Raw genomic sequence first — 20,422 nt, 5'->3', positions numbered from 1 at the left:
ATTGTATGGGAATAGCAACATTAAGGGACCTATTTATTAAACCTCAAATTTTTCCGGTCGAGTTTTTAAAGGGGAAAAACTCGGGGGGGAAAAAAACGTGAAATTATTATAGAAATTGAAACATGCTTTTTACCTTCAGGATTCTCAATGGTTGCGGCCTGTTTGCGCTGGTTTTTGCTCGATAATCCAATACATTTTAATATTCCAGGTGACCATTTCTATAAAGTCGAGTTTTCGGGGTGACAATTCTAAAAAGTTGCACAATTCGAATTGACGCTCAATCTTATTGCGACATTTTGACGCACCAAGTTTTTCGCGATTTATTGATAAATTAATGGGATTTGGGTTTGGGAGTTTGGGCCAATTTTTTTTTTAAAATAAATTTCAAGTTAAAGGTCAGAGACAGGGAAATCTGGCCACTTGTATATATGATAACTACAGCCTCAAATGACTACAGGACTGCATATTTCATCGTGTGTCTCAACACAGTACAAATCCTTTATTTATAGGAGATAATAGGGCTTGTTTACAAGACAGGGTGCAAAGGCGCAAACCACCCTTTTTTAAACTTTGTACCCTGCCTAGTTGAATAGCTGCAGGTCTGTAGAGGCATGCATTTGGCAGTGATGTATTCATGAAAGACAGGACTGGCATGCGCCCACCAATGCTGCACTCTACCCCTTGCACAATATTTTTTTCACTCTTGCCCCCCTTAGTGCTCTTGCACTTTTGACTTGGGTCTTTGTAAATGAACCCAATTGTGTACTGAAGACTTCCTATAACATTTCTCAAAGAACTGCAGGCTTTGTTGAAGAATGGGCCAGTATCAGGCTACAAACAGTATGAATGGCACAATTAACACAGATATACCCTAAATTGCAGTTACCAATAGAAACCAGTCTGCTACAAATTATTAAAGAAAAGCACAGATCTGATTGCAGCAATTTTGGTAAATCAGATACCTTAAGTATATCATTATATATTTTTATTTAGGAAAAATAAGGGTACAGATAAACAGGCAGACAGACAGACAGAAAAATAGGTTCACTTGATGCACTGCAAGCTGTTTAGAATATGACCTGAAAGGAACAAATATAAGCATCATATCAGCAGGGATGCTTTTGGCACAACGTAACATCCATGTATCTCTCTCCCTGTATCCCAAGAATAGCACTTCATGAATAATGCCTTGTATGCGTGCAGAGACACCGTCTCATTTACTTAAGTGGAGAAAATGTGTCCTAACATACTGTAGTAGCCAACCAATGAGCAAATAGCTTTCATCAACCTACTGCAGGTAGAGAAATGAAGGCAAATATCTGATTGGGTTATCCGGTGAGATACTTGTCATAACTTAAGTCATCCCTATTTGCTTTGCAGCTGTGTAAAGAGGAACATAGTGATGGGCAAATAAATCCCGTTTCGTTACGCCACGGGCTAAAAATTAGCGTTTTGTTAGAACTGTTGCCGGCGTCAAAAAATGTTTTTGACACTGACGAATTTTCGCTGCAAATTTGCACATTTATTCACCGGCGGAAAAACGCTGAAGTTCAACGCGAATTTGCGCCTGCCAAGTAGCCCATCACTAGTCATAGCTCTAGAAACCCGTTCATGTAGGGAATGTTTCCCTTTGTAAACAGGTTTTTTTTTAATTTCATCTTTTATTTTACTTATAGTGAAGAGCTTTGTTGGTTTTATATTCCAACAATACGACCACTTTTCTTTAACAGCTGGGAATTTCTAATCACCTAGAAGAGTTTAAATCCTAAATTTGTTGGACCAGGGAAATCACTAATACCTGCTTCTCCACCTACCAATTTTCTCCTAGCACAATCGCTTGCTCCTGCAATCAGTCTGGGACTCACTGCGTGACCGTGAGATTCACAGCAGGAGAATAATGGAAAGGTTGAAGGACACCACAAATAACATATCAGAGGTATGAAAAACTATAAGAAAAAAATTATGATAATAAAGAATTTTTGTAGAGCTGACGATTAAGATCGCATTTTTTTTTTTAAAATTTTGCAACAAGTTCCTCTTTAATATAAAAGAGTGCAGCAAGTTGACCAGACTTACTTTTCTCTATTGAAAACAATGAAGTCTCTCTCCACGGAGTCCAAGTGTTTCTGCAGATTGCCATTCTTCAGTAATGGATATCAATCAGCAAGGAGGCAAAAGGAATAAACAAAGGGCAAACGTTAGGAAGGACAGAACAAAAATACTTTAAAAAGTTCTAAAAATAAAAAAATAAATGTCAGCTTACTTTCTTTTTACCCTTTACATTTTTTATTTATTTAGGTAGTTTAGGTTTTATATTGTTTCTGTAAGATATGTGCATACAGTGGACATTGCTTTTACATACACATATTTTTATTAATAGGGCAACTGTTCTGAATCATTAAAGGGCATGTAAAGGCAAAAAAATAAAATCCCATTTTTACTTTCTTTAATGAAAAAGAAACCTATTTCCAATATATTTTAATTAAAAAATGTGTACCGTTTTTATAAGAAACCTGACTGTATGCAGTGAAATTCTCCCTTCATTTACTGCTGTGGATAGGAATTGTCAGACGGTCCCTAACTGCTGAGCAGGGAAACAATCATACTTATGAACAGCAGGTGGAGCCCCCGCCTTACGTCCCAGCCATGCAGAACTTTGTTTGTTTCCCTGTTTTGATAATTTATGACGATCCCTAAGCAGCCCACACCACACTGAGCATGTGCACAGTCTTGGTCTTGCAAAGATGTTTAACAAAGTTACAAGATGGTGACCCCCTGCAGCCAACTTTGAAAGCATTAATTATTTGTTTAATTAGGCTTGTGGGGCAGTAAGTTCATGTTTATATTTAGTATACAATATACATCATTTCTAGCCTTATTCTATTTTAGACTTTAATTTCCCTTTAAGTTACTTTACATGACACATGTCTGATATCATTGTTGCCAGGCTAATTGTCAGCAAAAATGTCTTGGTTAATACAGAGTTTAGAAGGAGAGACATGTGGATATACAAGTAGCATGCACCTCAACTTGTGTGCAATTTATCAATACAAATGTAAATTTGAGCATTTTGCTGGCATCAGTGCGGTTGAAGATTGGGTCATGTCCATCTCAGCATTAGTGTGTGATTAATTAGGTGCAAGCTAAACACAAAGGGAGCATTGGAAGCAGATCTCAAACATCCCATCATTTGTACATTGCACCTAATGCAGCATGCAAAGTATAGAAGAATGCGCAGAGATGCAAATGCATTTGTGAAGAGCATTTTAATGGAGTTCATTTTGCATATTATTTTCCTTTAAGTAAGCCCTTAAGTTGCTACTATGGCTACCAAGAGAAAAATTATTCTCTGTGACAAACCACTACTGTTAGGTCACCATTGCTGGAGAAATGAATTTAAGAAATATTAATTCCTTTAAAGGAGAAGGAAAGGTTAAACTATATACACTAGTAAACCCTCAAAATAATGCTGCTTATAGTCCTCTTTGTGTACACATGGGCTTCTGTATCAGACTTCCTGTTTTCAGCAAAAACCTCCAGGGCTCGGGCTTGAGCATGCTCAGTTTGCTCCTCTCTCCCCCTCCCTGCTGTAATCTGAGCTCAGAGCGAGCAGGGAGAGACTTAGACAGGAAGTGATGTTACAGCAAGCTAATATGGCAGCGGCTATCCTAAACAAACAGAGACAGTGTCTAGAGCTGTTTACTCAGGTATGGAAAAGCATTCTAAAGAATATAAAGAATTTAGCTTGAACTGTCGTGGCTAATCTATTGGCAATAAACTGCCTTGGTAGCTTTCCTTCTCCTTTAACTGTGTATATTGATAACCTGTGTATATTGATAACATGGATAAATATATTACATATAATTTAATAAGAACTATACAAACTATGCAGCGAGAAACAGGAAACAAAATAAAAGTTTACAAATCATATAATATTTCTGATAATAAAAGGTATGCGACTTGCTACTTGTTCCAGCAAGGCTGGTGGTTAATTGCATGTTGTGTCTGCACCAATCCAGTGCCATCATAGACTATTTATAAGACCACTGTGGCTGCAGTTCCTTTGCCTGAGCATACAGGTTTGGTGTGGGACCTGGGGGGTTCCTCTGTCTGAAGATCTGCAAATTGTAGTTGGAGCTTTACTGAAAAAAAAGTGCTGGTCAAAACTCCCCTTTTGTGTGGTTGCCCTTAAAATGAATGGCAGGCAGCAAGGGCAGTTTTCTCCACTTTATCAGTTCAGTGGAATTCTGCCGGAGAGCTGTAAGCTGTTATCTTGTTACCTGTCTTTTTCTGAGCCCAGGCTGAACTGACAAGGCTCTGGTCACATCAGCTGATGGGGAGTGGGGGCTGGAGGTAACGATATCAATTTGCAAGGCAGCAGTAAAGAAAGACTGCAGTGTATCAGGAAACCACCAATCCTGGGAACATGCTGATATGGCCTGCCTGATTTTAAAGAGGTAGTTCACCTTTAAATTAACTTTTAGTAGGCAGTTGCTTTTCATGCTTTATCATTTATGGTTTTCGAGTTATATGGCTTTTTAGCAACTCTCCAGTTTGCTGTCCAAATTACCCTATCAACCATGCATTGATTTGAATAAGAGACTGGAATAATGGAGAATAGGAGAGTAATCAAAAATAGCAATAACAATAGATATGAAGCCTTACATACTTTAGGTCAGTGACCCCCATTTGCAAGCTGAAAAGAGTCAGAGTTTATAAAAAAAAAATGAAAGTTAAATGAAAAGTTGCTTAGTATCTAAAAATACTACATATTAAAGGGGAACTATCACGAAAATGAAAATTCAAAATAAGCTTTATCATACTGAAATAAGAAACTTTGTAAATAGAATCAATTAAACAGTCTGCATTGTTTCTGAAACAATCAAGTTTATCTTATATCTTATACAGGGCTTCCTTTCCTAGCAGATGAATTAGAGCTCACTCAAATAACTGATTCCAGTAACAAAATAACTGCCATTTGCACAAATTCTGCATGTAGAGAGACATGATGTCTGGTGATTTTAATAGAGTGAACTCTAATACATCTTCTAGGCAAAAGGAGCCCCCCTATAAGATATATTGGATCTAACTGTCAATGAATATCTGACACCCAACTGCTGCATGAAGACAGAATGAAGAGAAACAGATGCTGAGAGAGGAATCGTGAAGGTAAACTTGATTATTTCATAAATGGTAGAGAATATTTAATTGATTATATTTAGAACGTTTCTTATTTCTGCATGCTGAAGCTTATATTACATTTTCATTTTCACGATAGTTCCCCTTTGACTTAAAGGCCAACCACCCCTTTAAAGTTAAGTATAAAGAAATTAATTTGTTGTTTTAAAAATGGATTTCATTATAGGATTATGCCTGAGGAGCATGATTAACGGATGCATTTTGCACATAAAACCCCAGATCATTTCACAAACTGGGGAAACACTTGTAATCTTAAATGAGGTTAATTCTGTAGGTAGATAAGTCCTTCTCTATACAGTGAAATCATTAAAGGAGCTGTTCACCTTTGAGTTAACTTTTAGTATGATGTACAGAGTGATATTTGCATTTGGTTTTCATGTTTTATTAATTTTGGTTTTTGAGTTACTATATTTAGCTTTTAATTCAGCAGCTCTCCAGTTTGAAATTCTCGCAATCTGATTGCTTGAGTCTAAATTTCAATAGAAATCATGCATAGATTCGAATAAGAGAGTGGAATATGAACAGGAGAGAAGTGATGGGCGAATTTATTCGCCAGGTGCGAATTCACGGCGAATCTGCGCGATTCCCCGTGTTTCACGAATTATTCACCATTTCGCGAATTTCACGGATTTTGCCGAGAAGCGAAATGGCGCAAATTCGCCCATCACTATAGGAGAGGCCTGAATAGAAAGATGAGCAACAAAAAGTAGCATTTGTAGCCTTACAGGGCATTTGTTTTATTAATGAGGTCAGTGACCTCCCTTTGAAAGCTGTAAAGATTCCGAAAAAAAGAAACGTTAAATTTAAATACATGAAGACCAACTGAAATATTACTTGGAATTGGTCATTCTATAACATACTAAAAGTCAACTTAAAGATGAGCCATCCTTTTAAAAGAACCTTAAATCCAAACTGGCTAAACATTGGGTATGATCTGTTTTGCACAATCTTTAGTAACCTGCAAACAAAAGAGTAAAGGTGGCCATACACTGAGAGATCTGCTCGTTTGGCGATGTCGCAAAACGAGCGGATCTCTCCCCGATATGCCCACCTTGAGGTGGGCAATATCGTGCTGATCCGTTCGTGGGCCCTAGGGCCCAACGATCGGATCCTAATGAATAGCAATGGGCGGTCGGATCGCGGGACCGTATCAACGAATAGATGCGGCCGCAATCCGACGGGATTTTTCGTCCCATACAATTGAGATCTGGCCGACTTTCGACCAGATCTCGATCGGTGAAGCACGTCAGGGGGCCCCATACACGGGCCAATAAGCTGCCGACACGGTCTGTCGGCAGCTTTTATCGGCCTGTGTGTGGCCACCATAAGAGTTGTTGCCTGTGTGGCAGCGATACCCAATTAATAAATAAGACCTTCAAGATGAACATTGTTTGAAAGGTTTGTGTGTGAATTACTGGAGGATGTGCCAATAAAGTAAAGCTGTCCTTGCATCTGCTGGGGAAATACTGCACTCAGGCTTTGTTCAGCAATACTAACCTGAGAAACTGCAATGGATCAATTGACGCTGAATGCTTATAATGTAATTAATGCTCTGTTACAGCACAAGCTAAAAAAAACACTTAAATTAAGTGAGCTAGAAATCTATCGCTTGGAATTTTACATTACAGCCATTTGTAGTTTTCATCCATCAAAATGAAATGCCTGTAAGCTTGCGCAGAACTGGGCATGTGCCATTTACCATATCTTTCAGCATTCTTGGCAAAATATAATAACCAGCTGGAAATAATTCGAATGGCTGACAAACTACTTCTCCTTCAGTTCAGATCCATTAGATATTTTAGAACTAACATTGTGAATGTGTACTGATCTATAAACTGTTGCTAGTTGCCCTTAAATACTGTATTTTATCAGACCTAAACAATATTTTTTTATCTGATTGGGACGCGGTCCATCGTCTTCTATTGAATTTAACATCTCAGACCATTCATTATTTCAGGGATCTGAAATAACACATTCCTAAATGCTGGCCTATCAAACTGATTGAGTGTCATAGGCCAATCAAGTAATGATTAGTGATTGGCGAATTTGTCCCGTGGATTTTGACGCCCACATCAATTTTGACGCCGGCGTTAAAGTCAAGGGGCGTCCGAATAATGTTGACGCATGATGAGAGTCTCTTTCCGCTGTGCGTCCAAAGTTTTTGAACGCCGTTGAATTTTTGTCGTGGCTTCGCTAATTTATTTGCAGGCGCGAAACAAGGAAATTCTCAGTGAATTTGCGACTAGTAATGATTATTCCTTTTTACAAAATGTAGTAAGATCATATTAGAATGGCAGATAGTGTGAACGGCTGCCAATCGATAAAGTTGATACTGACAATTATTTCAGAAGAAAAGTGCAAAGCAAACAAGACTAGGTCATCCATTATGACCATCCTGACAGTGATATAATACAGATCATTGTAAGTACAGCACTGTTTTAGCCTGCATCAAAAAATAAATTGCATTATAAATCCATGGATAATGGTTGGTGACAGTATCATTTTAATTGGCTTTTAAAGATAGTTATCACAGCTGCATCAGTTCCTTTAAAATTTTGTACATTTGTTATTTGTTCATTGTGAAAGAATTACATTTACAGTGCAGAGAATGGTCTGATGTCTCAGCGTCTAAGGATTAACTTTACCTACAAAACTTCTGCAATAAGGGAGAGTCAGCTGCAGGCCAATAATAGAGACACTTAATTTTGAATCACATCCCGTAATCTGCAAGCAAAGGAGCGTAAATCGCCAAAAGGAGAATAAAACATTTAACGTTTTGCCATGTCATTTTCTACTTTCTAGTCAATAAATGAAATGACCTTGAGGACAACTTTCTGGCGACTCTTCATTGTAACTTTGATTTTTGCCTTTGGCTAGAGCCAAACTAGATGCCATTCTCACGGCAGTTAAACGCAGGGAAGTCACTAAGGAGCTGAATAAATGATATGGAACAAGCCATGCAGGCAAATGTTAGAAATCTTGCAAATCCACTCGTTTTTAAAGAGTATATCAGGAGATGGGATGATTGTAAACCTGCTCAGAAACAAAGGGAAATGGGATGCTCATTTTAATAAACAGAACCCCAGTTTATTATAGTCATGCATCCTTCCCTGTTATAGCCCTGTCAAATATAGTGTCAGTCACACTTTTAGCCATGTACTCACACTGGAAGATTATCATTTCAGGACTGTGCTAGTCAGCAACCAAAATGGCCAAGTAATCAATTATCAGTTAAGTTGATCTGGCAGGGACTTAATTCTGAATTTTCCCGAGTCCTGATCACCCATGCCCCATAACTGTGTGAACATTGGACCAGGTTGCAGGGGAGGGACTCGTGAGTACTCATCAGTACTTCATTAGTGGTCAAGGGGAAGTTTGGGTGACAAAGCAAAAATTTAAATAGAAATCAGACATTTTGCAGTGATCGCATTGACAGCTCTGTAGTCTGACGTTGGTCGCTGGAATGTTTTTATATGAATTAACAAAATATAAATATCAGGGCATTTTTTTTATCCTTATGTTTTTTTGTCTAGTTTCCTACCAGAGTTGCATTAGACTTCCCAGTGTCCTTGACTTTTTTTGCTAGCCTTTTCTTTTTCTTGTGGAGAGGTTTCGATTCCAGGATCATTTCTTCAAGTTCAAATGTTGGATCACAGTTTAGTCGGCCTTTCTGTTTGGAGAAGCACAGAAAACAGACGTCACCGAAGTGAAGAAGGCAATCCTGTGGTACACGGCCTGTGCACAGTGGAGAGCGGGGTAAAAAAAAATATTCAGAGAAGGCTGTTTCAGGTTCCTTTTTAACTAGGCAGCCATGTCCATTTTACATACAGTGCACAGACCGATTTCAGTGGGATAAGGTGATACTCAAGAAGTGAGATACCAAATGCAAGTAAAAAAAAAGTCATCATGGTGTTGGACTTCATCAAGGCTAAAGAATCATGGCCAACTGTAGCTATTTATTGTCTTTCCCCCTAATTCTGCCTCAGATTCATTAAATGTGTACCTACCTACATCCAAGTAATTATTTTAAGGTACAGACATTTTTAGGCAAATCACATTTTTTTCATTTAGTCCTAAAAAAAAATAGCAGTTATTCAGTAAAGTGAGCCATAATTTAAGCCTGGGGTGCTAGTCTCTTTATGCCTCTTCCACACCAAAAAGACCGCCAAGCTTACCCTCCCTCTGGCTGTTCCAATCCCTCCTTGTTAGGTGCTCTGTCCGCAGCGTCCTCACCGCCTTATCAATTCAAAGCCAAAAAGATGGACGGCACTCTGTTCGAGGAGGTAGCACGTTTTATTGCAGGCTCCTACTAGGATCAAGAGCCCTAGGCGTTTCGGGATAGATTCCCTTAATCATAGGCATGTGATTAAGGGATTGTATCCCGAAACGCATAGGGCTCTTGATCCTTGTAGGAGCCTGCAATAAAACTTGCTACCTCCTCGAACGGAGTGCCGTCCATCTTTTTGGCTTTGAACTAGTCTCTTTATGATTGCATTCTAATGTTATGGAAATGACAGCAGAAAATTAAAATTAAAACTAGGTTTTTGGTTGTTTCTTTTCAAGACTTTTAGTTAACCAGCCATTATTTTCATTGGATCTCAACAAATGTCACCTTCCCTGCCTGGGCATGTGTATGGTTGGTGACAGAGAGCAAGAAGTTGTCCTTATCTAGTGGTTACATGCACATGGTTCTCTTTCCAAAGGAGGTTTATAGAGGAAATGAATTATTCTGCATTGGTATTATTTTTCTGTATTGATATTAGTACCCTTGGCGTCTATTGAGATTTGTTGCATTCACAACTTACCGTTGGGATAAATTCAGGTGAGAGCTTTTTCTGCAGCACAGCATCCCAGTTTACATCTGATAAATAAGGAAAGTCTTGGATAGTCTCTAAGCTGGAAAACCGCTCCTCTGTGTTTCTATCTAACAGCTGTAACACAAAAGCAAAACTGAAAATCTCTGTTTTGCCAATGTCATTTAATTGTCATAGAAGAATAGGTGAATGTATAAAAATAATGTATACGCTTTAAATAAGAGCATATTTAAATAGGCTTGAAATTTATATATAGGACTATGATATAATAAAAAAGTGAATTATTTTTACATGGGTGTGCCGGTTCTTTGGTGTTCGTGGATATATATATTCTAATTCTATCTCATTATAAGGGTGAGCCTACACTCAGTAAGGAGAGGCAAAAGTGGAAAAACCCACAATTCCCAACTCAAATAAACTACATATAAAAAGAAGGGGAAAAGGAGATACTGGAGCTACACCATCTACCCCCCTCCTTTAATATAAAAAAGAAGGGTCCAACCAAGAACATGCTATACAAAAAAATAAACATGGCTACTAATTTGGCAATTTAATATTGTAGTTCTATTGTAAGAAATCAGTACACACGTAATTTTAATTGTCGTGAGAACATAAAATTAAATTAAAGTCCCTTTTGGAAAAGCAGAGAAGAAGAACGCCCCCAGTCTCCTGGCATTTACTGTGTCAGACATAATAATTAAGGAGGCGTTCCTAATGTAGAGAAACTGACTTGGAAGCTGGGCTAAAATTAACACCTTTAGCTGGCTATATAAAGACAGGGCAAGATTGGAGTCCACCCCAATGGATACATGATGCCCCCTTTTCCAGAAGCAGAACAATATAAGAAATCCTCACTGGACAGGAATTCCATAGGAACAAATGGCATAAGAAAATGAACCCATAATGCAATCTTATAATCTACTTCAAACGTCATTGTTTGTTCTATTATTTTGTATTTAACAATGTGCCCTAGTGTAGACAAAGGCATTGATGTGACCACCACTGTCTCATTGTGAATTATGACACTGATGTAGATGGGAGCCATAAATGTCTAAAGCTCCCCAGGTAATTGTCCTAAATGATCTGTTTTATGACCATGCAAATTACTCAGATAGTTAGCATCTATTGTAAATGTGAAAAGAAAATAACCGGGGAATGGGAAGCTGGGAATAATGACTGAAATTTGTTGAATGTTTATCAATGGGAAGTCTGAATATACTGGCATTGTTTTCACGAATCGGATGATAACAACTAAAGCTCTGAAGAAAAGCATAATGTGATGGGATGAAAAATACTACAGCCGTTGCTAGGGGGCAACGATGGAATTACAATTCGCCTACGAAAATGTGAGAATTATATTTCAGAGACTTGCATTTGAGAAAAGGTTTCACTATTCCTATATGATTATTTTGAGTGTCTGTTCATGGCAAGTCTGAGTTCAGGGCCCTCTCAAGTGTAGATCTATACACGGTTGAACCAGTGCATTGACACTTGTACTGTGAAGCCTTAGGAGCCCATGAGGATTAGGCTTATGGCATACACCGTTTATTTTCTGTAGGTTTTGATCCATCTGTCACCACAGTTTATATTAAAGTATATGACATGCAGAATAGCTGGGTATAAATGTTTCTCCTCTACATGTGCCAGATCTTCCTATATCTTCCAGGTAGTCCTGTTTCCATACAGGCAGTGCAACTGCATCCTGATAAAATTTTCCATCATTTTATCAAAATCAAATCCAAACATGTGATGTGACTTGATGGCAAGTTTAAACTACGTGCTCCTTTGGGGCAAGGACTGATGCCAACAAAGAACAATGTCTTTTGCTACCTAATTGAAGGATAATAAAAATAAGTTATTATTATCTTTCTTCCACTCCATACACATCCTTCCATACTGGTTTGGCTACTGTGTAACTCAATATTGTATAGCATTCTCCAAAATTTATGACTTACTTTGTGTAGTAAGGAAACAATTTCTTTGGACCAGGCAGGGGGATAGGTCACAGTGGCTGTATGAAACACGTGGACAATGTCTGTGGCTGCAGTACTTGAATGAATATGGAAAGGTCTCTGGAAATGCAAGAAAAGTACATCTTAGTAGTTTTATACAATAATTTCTCTCCGAGACATTTTTCCAACATTCCATGAATGTCAAGGAACTCCAAGTCTGTGTGTGAGTCAGCCTTATCTGGGAAACTTCTGCTATTGTTATGCCATGGGGGAGCTGACGTACTGTATGCAAGACTTGGCTGAGAAATATCAATTAGGTCGTAGCAGCTAGAGAAGTCACAAAATTAATGATAAGCAAATGAGAAATATAGAAGGGTGCAATAAGAATAGGTGGGGGCCCATTTACTTAGTTCGAGTGAAGGAATAGAGGAAAAATAGTTCAAATTTCGAATGGTCGAATATGGCTACTTCGAACGATTCGAACTAAAAATCGTTCGACTACTCGACCATTTGATAGTCTCTTTAAAAGAGACTGTCTCTTTAAAAATTTCTTCGACCCCCTAGTTCGCCACCTTAAACCTACCGAGGCCAATGTTAATGAAGGTCCCCATAGGCTTCCTAACAATTTCCTGATTGAAGGAATATCCTTCGATCGATGGATTAAAATCGCTCGATCATAGGAATAGCGCAAAATCCTTCGACTTCAATATTCAAAGTCGAAGGATTTTACTTCGACGGTCGATTATTGAGGCTTAATTAACCCTCGATATTCGACCCTAGGTAAATGTGCCCCGTAGTGTTGGAGACACTGTAAATGTACACCGACCTTTATAAAGTCAGGCTTTTAGCCAATTAATGTGTGATCCATCTGCAATGGCGCATATAATTTCGATTTTGAACCACAGATTTTAGCTTAAGAATAGCAATGGGCCAATCTGCTATACCTTTGTGCACAATATGCTTCTAGAAAAGCAAGAACCAGTGCAAAGTATTCTGTGATACTTACTCTGCCACGAAGAAGTTCATAGGCAGTGACCCCTAATGACCACCAGTCTACAGCAAAAGAATAGCAAATCTGTCCTCTGGGGCAGAACATCTCTGGAGCTGTAACAAGAAAATATATGTCAAAGTAACAATATATATTTGTATCTTCTTACCTCAGATTCTGGAGTAATGAAAACTTCAGTGGGTAAATGCTGAATCATAAAGGGCTGTTTATCCCCCTTTTAAACATTAGTTAAATTATTATGGCTTTTGCTTTTAATTATGAAATATCTGGGCTGCAAATTAGCAAATGTGGTTCAATGTTGATAAATGCAAGGTTATGCACTTTGGTAGAAATAACATAAATGCAATATATATATAAAAACGGTGGTGTGTTGGGAGATTAATTAATTGAGAAGGATTTGGGGATTCTTGTGGATAACAAGCTGTGAAACTCTAGGCAGTGTCACTCAATGGCTACTAAAGCAAATTGCACTTCCACAATAAACTTGCAAAGGCTTGCCCCTGCCTTGTGTGCCAGTTAATCTTCTTCTCCATAGTCCCTGGTAAGGCCTCACCTTGCACTGCAGGTTTGATCTCCAGTAGGATATCAATGAGCTGGTGAGAGTGCAGAGACATGCTACTGCACTGGTAAAGGTATGGAAGATTTAAACTATGTGGGTTGACTGTTAAGGTTTGAGTTGTGAGAGAGCATGATTATGCTTTACAAGTACATTAGAGGTACATTACATCTACATTAGAGGACATTATAGACCAGTGATCCCCAACCAGTAGCATGTTGCTCTACAACCCCTTGGATGTTGCTTCCAGTGACCTCAAAGCAGCTGCTTATTTTCGAATTCCAGGCTTGGAGACAAGTTTCGGTTGTAAAAAAAACCAAGTGCACTGCCAAACAGAGCCTCAATGTAGGTTGACAATCCACATAGGGGCTACCAAATGGCCAATCACAGCCCTTATTTGGCACCCCAAGAACATTTTTCATGCTAGTGTTGCTCCCCAACTCCTTTTACTTCTGAATGTTGCTCACAGGTTCAAGAGGTCGGGGATCCCTGTTATAGACAGATAGCAGGGGATCTTTTTCTCATAGAAAAGATCAATGAAGCAAAGGCCACCCCTTTGGACTCGAGCAACTGAGCTTTCATTTGAAGATGGTTCTTCACAATAAAGGCAGTGAGGTTTATCCCATATTATTTTTTTCAATGTGTACAAGTTGTTTCCTTGCCATTTTGAAACTTCATTAAAAATAAAAGTAATAAAATAGAGTAATATAAAAGAGAGAGTTTACGGTCCAAGGAATTAAACAAGTCTTTTGTGTTTTTTTAATTGCAATTCAACGGAGTTTATTTTAACAGTAAGTCAATGGGGGAAATGTAATAAAATTCACAAAGAGCAAAACTTTAAAAATTAAGCTGTCACAATGTAATTTTCCTCACTAGAATTTTATTGCATTGTGAATCTTCATTGCACATTACGAACCTTTTAACACCTGCTCTGAAGTTTTGTTAAATATTTTGTCACAAAAAAATGCTTTGCAATGGGGACATTTTATTACAAACAGTAAAAATATTCGCAAGCGCAATTTGGTTGAAAACTTTGTGAGGAAGTAGTTGAGGTTGAGCCAATGTATTGAAGTCAATGGATGTTAAAGTAATTTCATGGAGGGACAATTTTTACGCGCGTGCAGTTTTTACACATGCGACTTTTTTGTCCAAAAGCATTAAAGTCAATGGACGTCGAAATTATTTTGATGTGCGACAATTTTTACATGCATGACTTTTTGTTTCCGCATTTTAATGCCTGCCAAGCTTTTCATTTTGGTGATCCATGGTAACCCCCATTCCCTGTTCCCTCTGTTTACTTCCTCTTTCTCTTTTTGTAAAACTAATGAATAATAAAAACATATAGGATTCAAATGGATCCCTAAACATAGCTTTTTTCATCCCTTTCAGGGTCGCCCCAGCGGCACAGACACCTCAACCCCCCTTCCCGGCTGCAACCGCCACTCCAGCCCGCCTGCGCATATTTTTTTTCCTGCTCACTGCCATGAGCGGGGGCTGGGATGGAGGTTGGGGACATCGGCAATATCGGGTCTGGGTCCACCAGGTTTTTTCCCTTTGTCCTGCTGGCCTAGTTCCACCCTAATCCCTCTAAGTTTTATTTATAAGGCTGAGGAATGCATTTTGCTCAGAACGGCAAGACTGCAACAACGCTTGCTTTGATCTGTTCTTATTTAACTCCTCTGTGAGACTGTGCAGGACTAAAATTACCGTGTATGTTAGATGACATGTAACAACACCTGCTGGAAACATGCGTCAGACTAATTGCATGGTACACATGCTCACTAATTGTTTTGACACTAAATTAAACTTACTAAATACTAGCTAAAAATGACTGGGTCCCAAATTCCTTTCACGCTCTAATAAATATGCATGGTTTGTTTCTCTAATAAATGTCGGAATCCTATTTAACATCCATAACAATTACTGGAAGGCACATTATATTTGAGATATTTAACAGACCTGTAAAATTGTCACATCGGCAGATTATGTTGGAGCAATATGAGAAGCAAAATGCAAGAAGGCAGTAAAGTAGTACTTAGTGGTTTTTATGTTAGACTGGGTAGTTCCCCTCCACTGACATTGTCTTTACACAGGCATCTCTAACTTATGAGCATTAATCCTTAAACTGAAGTCATTGCTGAACTGCAATTTAGTACATCTTGTGCAAATGCAAGAATGGTAGTAAGAATTGTTTAGGGAGTAAGTGACTATACTCTGACTCAACTTCAGTTTATTTCCTGCTAATGCCATGTGAAAACTTACAGTGGCCTTATAAAAAAGCCATATCTCCGTGTGCTTTGGTCCACAAGCTGAGGGTCATTTGTAGTGGTTGAACTTGGATTTTGTTCTTTTTTACACCAAAATCATCTATGTAATATAAATGCTGGATTAAATCATACAGTTTGTCCTTTCAACTTGATTGTATGGATTGGGTTTCACAACAAGATATGTCTGTATTTAATCACACCAATCACCCCACACATGTTAAACAGCATATAAAAGTGTTTCCTGAAAGCGACATACACTAGGAATATATTAATAAAGCGACATGATTTTATATATATAAAAATATATTGTATAATTAGTGTTAAACAATTTCAGGAAAGCCTAGTAGATGTAGTGGTCAGTGGTGGAAGCTATTATATCATGAAAGAAAGCCCCCATGCCAGTACCTTAATTAAATTAGCCTGAATATGCAATTGTTTCCAGTCTAGACTAGAAAGAGTGAACCCCATGCCACGTGAATATCCACTTGCAGCAGATCTATTGTTTGAATTCAAATATACTTTCACAACAAACTTGAAGTACAGCATGAGAATTAAGTTCTAGTATCTAGAGCTTCCAGTTAACATGGCAACCCTAGGTGCAATCATTTGACTTGTCCAAGGTCACAATGATTTATCATAATGAACCTTGTCTTTTAAACTCAGAATATAGTGACTTAACCAGAAACCTATTTCTTAACCATTGACCCAGTTTTCCACCTTGAACACATTCTTCTTCATTAGATGCTGGACCAGGACTTATCATATACCTGCCTAACCATAAACTGCTTTTCAGCCCTCCTTAACCTTTGAGCCTTTCCTTTTCTAAAATATCTGTGATATTCCTACTCCAGCCCAAGCCATTTTTTCTCTTGAAACAATGAATTTCATAAACTTCACTGAACTTAATAGTTTTAGCCCCAGAGCCTCTTCTTCACCTAAACTACTGAGTCTTCTTGTTTGCTGTTCTCTATAATTAGCATTATGTCTTTCCTTCTCATTAACTCCTGAGTCATTCCTTTCTCACAGCTAGTAAGACATTTGTTCTCCTTAATCAATAAGCCACTCAAGTCTCACTCAAGCTCCACCACTAGAAGCATGCTACCCATTATCTATTATAATGACTCAGTTCTTGCAGATGTTTTCTAGTATATTTTTTTTGCATATTCACAGTAAACAGCAGAGCTTCATAGGCCTTTGCATTATCCTGGCTGCTTTTAATACTGCAGCTAACAGATGCCTCCCTCGAGAGCTTGCCAAGTGTAGACACCACACAAATTGTTTAAGGTAGTGAGCTGGCAATAGTACATTTTATTTGTAAGTTCTTCTTTGGCTCTGTAATGAGGATGATTCCATAAATGAAGTTCTGATGCATCTTAATAGCATTTCAGAAATGACTGCATGATTAAAAAGCCTCAACATCAATAAGAAGTCTGACAACTTTATGGCTGTTTAAAATTATTTGAGGCTTTTAGATCTAATTAAGATGAGGAAAAAATAAGCAAAAAGTTCAGCCTTTAAAGTGCTCATACCTTTGTTAATGATAAACTATCCATCCTCTATTCATTCCACAAGGTAGCTAAGAGTGTATTTAAAGAAATACAAGTAACGGATACCTACCCATGTAAGGTTTTGTTCCAGCCACCGTGGTTATTTTTGTTCCTTTACTGACCAAAGTAGCAATATTGAAATCTGTGATATGGACATGTCCTACATAAAAAGAGAAAATGGAGATAACTTCCAATCCCAACTTTCTTAAGATTATGAATCTTTAAGCAAATATGTAACAATAAGATTATAATAATATTATATTTTATTAAAAAAGATTAAATGTTTGTTTGCAAAGCTTTTTAAGGTCAAGTAAAGTGTTATACACTGGGTTGTGCTAACTGTTAGGCATTACCCAGTGTATTAAAGTGCCCCTTTCCCCTATTTAACTTTCCCCCTGGACCTGGTGCTCATGTTTGGAGGAAACCTGCACCAATAAAGGGATAATTCTTACTTTATGCTGTGCCACCATCTTTTCAGTATTTCCCACTGCTTGCTTGGGGCTTTTTAGGCTTTGCATGCCCAAACAGTATGTGCCAGGGATATGCTCATATATATTTCAGTATAAAACAGATATGGTGCATTTTTATTGCAGGTGGAAATATTTATTTTTGGGTAATGGAGGTTCCAAAGGCATTAAAATTCAGTCAGTGATTGGAACAGCATGAGTAGTCTAATGAAGGTACATGGGTCCCATGGCAACATTTTTAAGGGCCCTTAAACCTTCCAGAAGATGGCTTTATTTGAACTCTTGAAACTGTACATCATTTAAGACTCCACAGGGTCCCCTAACAACCTCAGGATCTGCTTCCATATTGTTATGTTCAAAGTATGACATCAATTGGGCAAGGCAACACATATAATATGGGTTTTTGGTAAACCCTGACTGTACTAGTTGAACCAAGAATTATGGTTGACATGCTACACCTTAAAGGTCCTTTGTCAAATACAACCCAAGGTACACGTTTAGACCAATAATTTTTCATTACTTTGTGCCCTATCCTTTAGAAAAATTGCCCCAGTTCTCTGCACTGAGACCTGTGCTCATCCGAAAAGTGCTGCTTGGGGTTATGTTCCCATACATATGTGCCACCCTCCCCTACTAATCCCCTTATTGGTGTATCATTGAGATGTGTGAGTTAGGGAGCATAGTACAGGGTAAACTGCAGCCTGACACCAGATACAAGAGTTCTATGCCTGAGCATTAAAGGGTATAATTTGTGCCTTTTAGTGTTACTGTACTAATGTTTTGGGCTTTTAAACAAGCCCAAGGCCATTACAACCCTTTAGTAGAGAAGATCGGAGCCACTGAACATGCCCCAGTTGCTCTTTTCTGCTGATTCATAACACATACTCTTGGCGGCAGTCATTTACATTTTAGGAAAATATTCATTATACACAAAATAAATTAACTGTATTATTTTTCCAGATTAACACTGCATATCAGCAGAGAAACCACTGCATTCTACTTGAGAATTAAATAATAATCAGTTCTGCAGTATTACCTACATTGATAGAAGTAACCTCACTTTCTGCTAATGTTTTGATGACTTCAGATGACCCCTAATTTTAGATTCTAAACAATAGCCCAGAGTAGACTAAGCATGTGCAGTGCCACTAACACTCAGACTAATGGACTAATATGATCAGAAGATGGGGAGCTGCTTTGTACAACTTTAAAGACCTGGATCAGTCCTGTTCAACTGGTTTCCCCCCTTGAATGGCACCCGCATGAAAGTCTGCCTGCTCTGACTGCTTACCTTGTCTAAGATTTAAAATGTACTTAGATTAACTGGCCCCTGCATTGCTTACACCTCAAATCCAGACAGTAAACTCCTGCATTGTTCACACCTGTAACACCTCTATTGCTCAGACCCCTAAAGCCCTGTACTGTTCACAACTCAGAATGAAAGTGCCCACATTGTTCACACTTCATACAAACTGCTGGAGGGGCACCTGCATTGTATCACTGTAGAACAGTATGAACTGTCCATCTTATAGTCCTGATAGGTTTCCCTGTCTCTTGCTGTATTCTGCCTGTCCTATGCTCCCTGTGTGCCATACTCTGCCTGCCCTAATCTCCCTGTGTGTGCCATACTCTGCCTGCCCTATGTTCCCTGTGTGTGCCATACTCGGCCTGCCCTATACTCCCTGTGTGCCATACTCTGGCTGTCCTATGCTCCTTGTATGTGCCATACTCTGCCTGTCCTATGCTCCCTGTGTGTGCCATACTCTGCCCTATGTTCCCTGTGTGCCATACTCTGCCTGCCCTATGCTCCCTGTATATGCCATACTCTGCCTGTCCTCTGCTCCATGTGTGTGCCATACTCTGCCTGCCCTATACTCCCTGTGTGTTCCATACTCTGCCTGCCCTGTGCTCACTGTGTGTGCCATACTCTGCCTGCCCTATCTTCCCTGTGTGTGCCATACTCTGCCTGCCCTATGCTCACTGTGTGTGCCATACTCTGCCTGCTCTATGCTCCCTTTGTGTGCCATACTCTACCTGCCCTATGCTCCCTGTGTGCCATACTCTGTCTGCCATACGCTATCTGTGGGGCATGAGTCTAGTAGGGTTTGTTTGCATTTGGAAATTGTTTTTAGGGGCCCCTAAGGTGTTTACTCATGTCCTGGGTGGGGGTACAGTGTTATCAACAGGAGAGGAGAAGGCAGATAGATATAAGGGTATGTATTAATATGACTTTATTTTTCACATATGAATGATGAGTGATATCTCTGCAGTGAGCACCAACTATTTGGTTGTTTGGTGTGCTACCAATAATAATGTGGACATGGTCTTAAAAGTTATTGTGGTAACATGGGTGTGGTTTAAAGTGGGTGTGGTTTAAAGTGGTTGTGGTTCAAAAACAGGGAGTGGTCTACTGTGGCTTCCATTATCATCCCTCCACCACATAGACCAGAAAATTACGGCCCTCTGTACCACAGAAGTTGGACAGCACTGGCCTGGACCATTACTGTTACAGGACTGTTGAACCTCTGGGTAGGTACAGGAAGTTCAGTACATAAAGTAAATAATTGTAAACATATACATTTATGCTTTAGTTCTCCTACACAGAATGTAC

The 20,422-nt window shown here is 38.7% G+C and overlaps 1 protein-coding gene across 1 annotated transcript in view; it reads right to left on the bottom strand.

The window, feature by feature from the left end:
* Positions 1-968: 968 nt before the first annotated feature.
* Positions 969-20,422, bottom strand: part of stk32a.S (serine/threonine kinase 32A S homeolog) — a gene marked incomplete at its 5' end in the record, with an annotated part of 83,110 nt that continues 63,656 nt past the window's right edge. Inside the window, 7 exon segments of the mRNA NM_001092047.1 lie at positions 969-1,079; positions 2,077-2,141; positions 8,741-8,869; positions 10,005-10,130; positions 11,969-12,085; positions 12,972-13,069; positions 17,415-17,504. Coding sequence (NP_001085516.1) covers positions 986-1,079; positions 2,077-2,141; positions 8,741-8,869; positions 10,005-10,130; positions 11,969-12,085; positions 12,972-13,069; positions 17,415-17,504 — 719 coding nt within the window. The 3' untranslated portion in view covers positions 969-985.

This window comes from Xenopus laevis, chromosome 3S (genome assembly GCF_017654675.1).
Source record: "Xenopus laevis strain J_2021 chromosome 3S, Xenopus_laevis_v10.1, whole genome shotgun sequence".
NCBI lineage: Eukaryota > Metazoa > Chordata > Amphibia > Anura > Pipidae > Xenopus > Xenopus laevis.
The sequence above is the reverse complement of the archived record's forward strand: the minus strand, read 5'-3'. Positions and strand labels throughout refer to the sequence as shown.